This window comes from Neoarius graeffei, chromosome 22 (genome assembly GCF_027579695.1).
Source record: "Neoarius graeffei isolate fNeoGra1 chromosome 22, fNeoGra1.pri, whole genome shotgun sequence".
NCBI lineage: Eukaryota > Metazoa > Chordata > Actinopteri > Siluriformes > Ariidae > Neoarius > Neoarius graeffei.
The window spans coordinates 28,769,800-28,779,057 of NC_083590.1; the positions used below are offsets into that span (position 1 = coordinate 28,769,800).

Sequence of the window (9,258 nt, forward strand, 5' to 3'; positions counted from 1 at the left end):
AGAAGCAGAAAATGAAAGGGAAGAGTTAGTGAAGAATTGGAAAGAAGTGGATGCTCTTAAAGAACAAATGATAAAAGAGCGGGCTGAAATTGAGGAAATCAAAAACAAGATGTTAACAGACAAAACGCTACTTGACCAAAGAGAGACAGAACTGAATGAACAAAAGCAAACTCTGGAGGACAATTTGCAGGACATAATGTGGGATAGAAGCAATCTGGACAAGATGAAACAAGCATATGAATTGCAGATACAAGAAATTGAAAGCACAGTCAGGGAAAAGATGAAGCAAGAGAGAGAAGAACTTGACCAGTCCTTGAGGGAGGTAACCAAGCAGAAGCAAGACGTTGACGAGCAGAGGTCTATAAACAATGATTTGAAAATAGAGCTCGAAGAATTGAAGGTGAAACTGAAAGTGCAAGAAGAAGCTATCACCTCTGAAAAACAAGAGATGCAGAATGAGAGGAAAAGGTTTGACCAATCAAAGGCATCTATGCAGAGTGAATTGCAGGACATGAAGATTGCCTTGGACAAAGCCATGATGGACTTACAAAATCTGGAGGAAATTAAGAGAAGTTTAGAAGAGGAAAGAGACCAATTGAAATTCACTGTGGAAGAGACAAACCAACAGAAGGATGCCGTGGAGAAGATGGCTGCTGAAATAGAAATGCAAAAGCAAGACAATGAGACAAACAAAGCCCTTCTTGAAAGACAGAAAAATGATCTTGAAAAGAACTGGATGGATTTGAAGGGACGAGAGGTGGAGTTGCAGTTGCAAATCACCAGTCAAAGGGAAAAAGAGGAAAGTGAAAAATTGGCAATTGATGACCAGCGAAATGCATTGGAAAAAGAAATGAGGACGATCACCCAACAAAAAGAAGAAGCAGAAAAAGAAAGGGAAGAGATAGTGAAGAATTGGAAAGAAGTGGATGCTCTTAAAGAACAAATGATAAAAGAGCGGACTGAAATTGAGGAAATCAAAAACAAGATGTTAACAGACAAAACGCTACTTGACCAAAGAGAGACAGAACTGAATGAACAAAAGCAAACTCTGGAGGACAATTTGCAGGACATAATGAGGGACAGAAGCAATCTGGACAAGATGAAACAAGCATATGAATTGCAGATACAAGAAATTGAAAGCACGGTCAGGGAAAAGATGAAGCAAGAGAGAGAAGAACTTGACCAGTCCTTGAGGGAGGTAACCACGCAGAAGCAAGACGTTGACGAGCAGAGGTCTATAAACAATGATTTGAAAATAGAGCTCGAAGAATTGAAGGTGAAACTGAAAGTGCAAGAAGAAGCTATCACCTCTGAAAAACAAGAGATGCAGAATGAGAGGAAAAGGTTTGACCAATCAAAGGCATCTATGCAGAGTGAATTGCAGGACATGAAGATTGCCTTGGACAAAGCCATGATGGACTTACAAATTCTGGAGGAAATTAAGAGAAGTTTAGAAGAGGAAAGAGACCAATTGAAATTCACTGTGGAAGAGAAAAACCAACAGAAGGATGCCGTGGAGAAGATGGCTGCTGAAATAGAAATGCAAAAGCAAGACAATGAGACAAACAAAGCCCTTCTTGAAAGACAGAAAAATGATCTTGAAAAGAACTGGATGGATTTGAAGGGACGAGAGGTGGAGTTGCAGTTGCAAATCACCAGTCAAAGGGAAAAAGAGGAAAGTGAAAAATTGGCAATTGATGACCAGCGAAATGCATTGGAAAAAGAAATGAGGACGATCACCCAACAAAAAGAAGAAGCAGAAAAAGAAAGGGAAGAGATAGTGAAGAATTGGAAAGAAGTGGATGCTCTTAAAGAACAAATGATAAAAGATCGGGATGAAATTGACGAAATCAAAAACAAGATGTTAACAGACAAAACGCTACTTGACCAAAGAGAGACAGAACTGAATGAACAAAAGCAAATTCTGGAGGACAATTTCCAGGACATAATGAGGAATAGAAGCAATCTGGACAAGATGAAACAAGCATGTGAATTGCAGATACAAGAAATTGAAAGCACTGTCAGGGAAAAGATGAAGCAAGAGAGAGAAGAACTTGACAAGTTCTTGAGGGAGGTAACCATGCAGAAGCAAGACGTTGAAGAGCAGAGGTCTATAAACAATGATTTGAAAATAGAGCTCGAAGAATTGAAGGTGAAACTGAAAGTGCAAGAAGAAGCTATCACCTCTGAAAAACAAGAGATGCAGAATGAGAGGAAAAGGTTTGACCAGTCAAAGGCATCTATGCAGAGTGAATTGCAGGACATGAAGAATGCCTTGGACAAAGCCATGATGGACTTAGAAAATCTGGAGGAAATTAAGAGAAGTTTAGAAGAGGAAAGAGACCAATTGAAAATCACTGTGGAAGAGACAAACCAACAGAAGGATGGCGTGGAGAAGATGGCTGCTGAAATAGAAATGCAAAAGCAAGACAATGAGACAAACAAAGCCCTTCTTGAAAGACAGAAAAATGATCTTGAAAAGAACTGGATGGATTTGAAGGGACGAGAGGTGGAGTTGCAGTTGCAAATCACCAGTCAAAGCGAAAAAGAGGAAAGTGAAAAATTGGCAATTGATGACCAGCGAAATGCATTGGAAAAAGAAATGTGGACGATCACCCAACAAAAAGAAGAAGCAGAAAATGAAAGGGAAGAGTTAGTGAAGAATTGGAAAGAAGTGGATGCTCTTAAAGAACAAATGATAAAAGAGCGGGCTGAAATTGAGGAAATCAAAAACAAGATGTTAACAGACAAAACGCTACTTGACCAAAGAGAGACAGAACTGAATGAACAAAAGCAAACTCTGGAGGACAATTTGCAGGACATAATGTGGGATAGAAGCAATCTGGACAAGATGAAACAAGCATATGAATTGCAGATACAAGAAATTGAAAGCACAGTCAGGGAAAAGATGAAGCAAGAGAGAGAAGAACTTGACCAGTCCTTGAGGGAGGTAACCAAGCAGAAGCAAGACGTTGACGAGCAGAGGTCTATAAACAATGATTTGAAAATAGAGCTCGAAGAATTGAAGGTGAAACTGAAAGTGCAAGAAGAAGCTATCACCTCTGAAAAACAAGAGATGCAGAATGAGAGGAAAAGGTTTGACCAATCAAAGGCATCTATGCAGAGTGAATTGCAGGACATGAAGAATGCCTTGGACAAAGCCCTAATGGACTTACAAAACCTGGAGGAAATTAAGAGAAGTTTAGAAGAGGAAAGAGACCAATTGAAAATCACTGTGGAAGAGACAAACCAACAGAAGGATGCTGTGGAGAAGATGGCTGCTGAAATAGAAATGCAAAAGCAAGACAATGAGACAAACAAAGCCCTTCTTGAAAGACAAAAAAATGATCTTGAAAAGAACTGGATGGATTTGAAGGGACTAGAGGTGGAGTTGCAGTTGCAAATCACCAGTCAAAGGGAAAAAGAGGAAAGTGAAAATTTGGCAATTGATGACCAGCGAAATGCAATGGAAAAAGAAATGAGGACGATCACCCAACAAAAAGATGAAGCAGAAAAAGAAAGGGAAGAGATAGTGAAGAATTGGAAAGAAGTATATGCTCTTAAAGAACAAATGATAAAAGAGCGGGCTGAAATTGACGAAATCAAAAACAAGATGTTAACAGACAAAACGCTACTTGACCAAAGAGAAACAGAACTGAATGAACAAAAGCAAACTCTGGAGGACAATTTGCAGGACATAATGAGGGACAGAAGCCATCTGGACAAGATGAAACAAGCATATGAATTGCAGATACAAGAAATTGAAAGCACGGTCAGGGAAAAGAGGAAGCAAGAGAGAGAAGAACTTGACCAGTCCTTGAGGGAGGTAACCACGCAGAAGCAAGACGTTGACGAGCAGAGGTCTATAAACAATGATTTGAAAATAGAGCTCGAAGAATTGAAGGTGAAACTGAAAGTGCAAGAAGAAGCTATCACCTCTGAAAAACAAGAGATGCAGAATGAGAGGAAATGGTTTGACCAGTCAAAGGCATCTATGCAGAGTGCATTGCAGGACATGAAGAATGCCTTGGACAAAGCCCTAATGGACTTACAAAACCTGGAGGAAATTAAGAGAAGTTTAGAAGAGGAAAGAGACCAATTGAAAATCACTGTGGAAGAGACAAACCAACAGAAGGATGCTGTGGAGAAGATGGCTGCTGAAATAGAAATGCAAAAGCAAGACAATGAGACAAACAAAGCCCTTCTTGAAAGACAGAAAAATGATCTTAAAAAGAACTGGATGGATTTGAAGGGACGAGAGGTGGAGTTGCAGTTGCAAATCACCAGTCAAAGGGAAAAAGAGGAAAGTGAAAAATTGGCAATTGATGACCAGCAAAATGCATTGGAAAAAGAAATGAGGAAGATCACCCAACAAAAAGAAGAAGCAGAAAAAGAAAGGGAAGAGATAGTGAAGAATTGGAAAGAAGTGGATGCTCTTAAAGAACAAATGATAAAAGAGCGGACTGAAATTGAGGAAATCAAAAACAAGATGTTAACAGACAAAACGCTACTTGACCAAAGAGAGACAGAACTGAATGAACAAAAGCAAACTCTGGAGGACAATTTCCAGGACATAATGAGGGATAGAAGCAATCTGGACAAGATGAAACAAGCATATGAATTGCAGATACAAGAAATTGAAAGCACTGTCAGGGAAAAGATGAAGCAAGAGAGAGAAGAACTTGACCAGTCCTTGAGGGAGGTAACCACGCAGAAGCAAGACGTTGACGAGCAGAGGTCTATAAACAATGATTTGAAAATAGAGCTCGAAGAATTGAAGGTGAAACTGAAAGTGCAAGAAGAAGCTATCACCTCTGAAAAACAAGAGATGCAGAATGAGAGGAAAAGGTTTGACCAATCAAAGGCATCTATGCAGAGTGAATTGCAGGACATGAAGATTGCCTTGGACAAAGCCATGATGGACTTACAAAATCTGGAGGAAATTAAGAGAAGTTTAGAAGAGGAAAGAGACCAATTGAAATTCACTGTGGAAGAGACAAACCAACAGACGGATGCCGTGGAGAAGATGGCTGCTGAAATAGAAATGCAAAAGCAAGACAATGAGACAAACAAAGCCCTTCTTGAAAGACAGAAAAATGATCTTGAAAAGAACTGGATGGATTTGAAGGGACGAGAGGTGGAGTTGCAGTTGCAAATCACCAGTCAACGGGAAAAAGAGGAAAGTGAAAAATTGGCAATTGATTACCAGCGAAATGCATTGGAAAAAGAAATGAGGACGATCACCCAACAAAAAGAAGAAGCAGAAAAAGAAAGGGAAGAGATAGTGAAGAATTGGAAAGAAGTGGATGCTCTTAAAGAACAAATGATAAAAGATCGGGATGAAATTGAGGAAATCAAAAACAAGATGTTAACAGACAAAACGCTACTTGACCAAAGAGAGACAGAACTGAATGAACAAAAGCAAATTCTGGAGGACAATTTCCAGGACATAATGAGGAATAGAAGCAATCTGGACAAGATGAAACAAGCATGTAAATTGCAGATACAAGAAATTGAAAGCACTGTCAGGGAAAAGATGAAGCAAGAGAGAGAAGAACTTGACCAGTCCTTGAGGGAGGTAACCATGCAGAAGCAAGACGTTGAAGAGCAGAGGTCTATAAACAATGATTTGAAAATAGAGCTCGATGAATTGAAGTTGAAACTGAAAGTGCAAGAAGAAGCTATCACCTCTGAAAAACAAGAGATGCAGAATGAGAGGAAAAGGTTTGACCAATCAAAGGCATCTATGCAGAGTGAATTGCAGGACATGAAGAATGCCTTGGACAAAGCCCTAATGGACTTACAAAACCTGGAGGAAATTAAGAGAAGTTTAGAAGAGGAAAGAGACCAATTGAAAATCACTGTGGAAGAGACAAACCAACAGAAGGATGCTGTGGAGAAGATGGCTGCTGAAATAGAAATGCAAAAACAAGACAATGAGACAAACAAAGCCCTTCTTGAAAGACAGAAAACTTATCTTGAAAAGAACTGGATGGATTTGAAGGGACGAGAGGTGGAGTTGCAGTTGCAAATCACCAGTCAAAGGGAAAAAGAGGAAAGTGAAAAATTGGCAATTGATGATCAGCAAAATGCATTGGAAAAAGAACTTAGGAAGATCAACCAACAAAAACAGGAAGCAGAAAAAGAAAGGGAAGAGATAGTGAAGAATTGGAAAGAAGTGGATGCTCTTCAAGAACAAATGATAGAGTGGTCTGAAATTGAGGAAATCAAAAACAAGATGTTCACAGACAAAATGCTACTTGACCAAAGAGAGACAGAACTGAACGAACAAAAGCAAATTCTGGAGGACAATTTGAAAGAAATTGTGAGTGATAAAAGCAATATGGACTTGATAGAGCAAGACATTTCTCAAGAAATTTTCAGTAAACAGCAAAGTGAAAAGGTCGAAAAAATTAAAAGACATGGTATGGAGCAGATTAACTTAGAAAGCCAGAGGCTGAGAGATGAAGCAGACTATTTAACAGAAATTTGTCAAAGGAGAAGACAAGATTTGCAGCAAACAGATGTTTTACAAAAACAAAGTGAGAAAATGAGAAGAAATGAGATGATACAACAGATCTATGTCAGACAAACATATAAAGAGAAGGCAAAAGACAAATGCATACAGTGTAAAATGGAAAAACAAATGAAAGATACAGAAACCATGACAGAGATTACTCCTGATGCAATAATCACTGAGGAGACAGCTATCACTCTCAGAGATGCCCTGAGTGACAAAAACATCATTAAAGAAATGAGTAGAACAATAGAGAACATGGAGAACGAACTAGAGAAAAGATTACAAGAAATTCAGAAGAATGAACTAAAGAGAGTTGGAGTACAGAAAGAGAAAATCAATCTGGAGCTGATGAAATCTCATCATGAAAGAGAGACAGAGAAACAGAAAGTCATGGAGAAGGAAAAACAAATCATTCTGTTGAAGGAGTGTATGCTGATAGAGATTAACCAACTCAAGAGCAAGAGAAAAGATACAAACACCAAATACCTACAAACGATGGAGCAGCTCATCACTGAAATAGCCACAAATAAGGACAGAATCAGGCATGTGACAGACAAAGCTGTACAAACAGTGACAGAAGAAAGACAAGATGGGCGGACAAGAGAAGAGGAGGTCTGGGCTGAACAACAGGTGGAGGAAATTCAGACAGAAGGACCAATGGAACAAGCCAGTGCTTCTGTCCATGTGCTGATTGATGATAGGAATGAGAGACTAAATAGAGAGGCTCCAAGGGAAACGCAAACTACAATTCTATTACAAAGACGCTGGCTTCCGCAATGGATCAGGGAATGCTGTGAATGCTGTTGCCCAACTGAAACTATGCAAGATGAATGAAGCATTTTAGATTCTTGAAGCCAAGGAATTGTTCCCAGAAACCAAATACATTAAAATCTGAACAAGATTTTTTTTTTAAATTCAACTTTCTACAAATTTACTTACCCCTTCCCATGCTGGCTTGTGGTATAAAACTATTATGGTATTTTCTACAGAAGCCAAAATCGAGTGATACTGCACAACTTGGCATACAGCTGAAACACCTTTCACTGAATATGAGACAACTGAGCTGTACTTCTTGTTATTATTATTATTATTATTATTATTATTATTATTATTATTATTATCCATTTAACAGTTATTCCACAAAATCGAGTCATACGTACATGAGCTGATAGCTGATGAGGTGCATCGCACCGAGTTGGCTATAAACCATGTACAATGAGAATGAGTGGAATAACTGGTTTATTCTATCCACATTCACTGGATTTTGAGAAACAGAGCATTTTTATTTTTTGCAAATTCAATAAATAAAAACTTTATACAAAACGTCCAACAAAATCATTTCTGCTTAGGATATAAACAAACCGGCAAAATGACAGTCGCAATTTGTGAAAAATGCTGTAATAATAATTCTTGAAAAATTAAAAAATATGCTTTCTTACCGCCAAATACTTTTATTCCATATTTTGTTGCTTTTTTGTATTTTTTGGGGGTTTTGTTTCCAAGTAGAGTTTTTATTTTGCCCTCGGTTGGTTCAGCAACACGGTCCACCATTTTCTTTTTCTCCACTCACAGTATATAAGCTCATATCCTAGTAGTAGAGTAGCCAATCAGAGTGTGCAATTGCTCATATCCAGTGAATGTAGATATAATAATGATGATTATATTAATTGCTATAATTTATAATTTTTATTGATTAGTTGACTACTGACCAATTTTCCATGCTTTATCAATTTTTCTGTGTGTGTGTGTGTGTGTGTGTGAGTGTGTGTGTGTGATTCTTAGGCATATTTCATTGTTGCAAACCAATCTGGTACAAATATTCAACTAATCTACATACTGGCTTTTAATTCTGATTTCATGTATTTTAATAACACAATATTGGAATAGTTCCAAACTTTTGTCATGGCTCCCTGTGTGACAAGGTTGAAGGTAACATGCATAGATCATCTATGTCATCATGTATCATTGTAAACCCATATATGATGTACCTGTAAAGACATGTAGGATTCAAGTGCTGGTGCCCTCTTCGGTGGTGCTGAAACTAAATTTTCTAATTAAATTGGAAAGACAGCAGGGTCTCCTTCACTCCCCCATAATTTCACTGGACATACCTGTGAGCTGTAAGTAATACTTTGTGCCAAAATCAAGCACCTAGCATGTTCAGAGAGCATGCCCAAGTATTGTACAGCCAGTAGTTTGGAAATAGTTTTGGCTGCATGGTCATCGGAGGAGGACCGTGCTAGTCTTCACTTGTCCAAACTGTCATTGTCTGGTGATGGGGGAAAGATCTCTGACTCTGACTTGAAAGAATCCAATTCCCTAAAAGTATGCAGTCTCTACAGTGACAAATTTACAATGGAATATGGATGACGTTGCAACTTACCTTAAAAAACTGGGAGCTGTGAAACATTAATTAGTTCACCAGATTAAAATTTAATAATTAGATTGACACAGAAACGAGTTAACAGTAGTTATGTATGCAACTACATATACAGCAATAAATGTAGCCTAATTTTGAATTAAATGGCTCTTTGTTGTTTGTTGCAAGTGTCACTAAATAATCTTTATCACTTTTGATGAGTGATATAGCTCATAAATAAGGCTATAGCATTAACATTGCTCTTCCGGCATTATTAAACAAAAATTACTTACCTAATCATGGTATAAGGCTTATAATATAAAGTCAAGGAATAAAAATGCAGCAATTCTGAAATAAATGCTTAATAAACCGGTGAGTG

The 9,258-nt window shown here is 38.1% G+C and overlaps 1 protein-coding gene across 1 annotated transcript; it reads left to right on the forward strand.

Moving 5' to 3' along the window:
• Positions 1-280: 280 nt before the first annotated feature.
• LOC132870306 (myosin-2 heavy chain-like) lies at positions 281-9,022 on the forward strand. The gene has a single exon (XM_060903938.1). It carries the CDS (start codon positions 281-283, stop codon positions 7,352-7,354), a length of 7,074 nt encoding a protein of 2,357 aa, XP_060759921.1. The 3' UTR covers positions 7,355-9,022.
• Positions 9,023-9,258: the final 236 nt, after the last annotated feature.

Coding starts and splice junctions, on each gene's coding strand:
- LOC132870306 (XM_060903938.1), top strand. CDS start 281: ATGAAGCAAGAGAGAGAAGAACTTGACCAGTCCTTGAGGGAGGTAACC.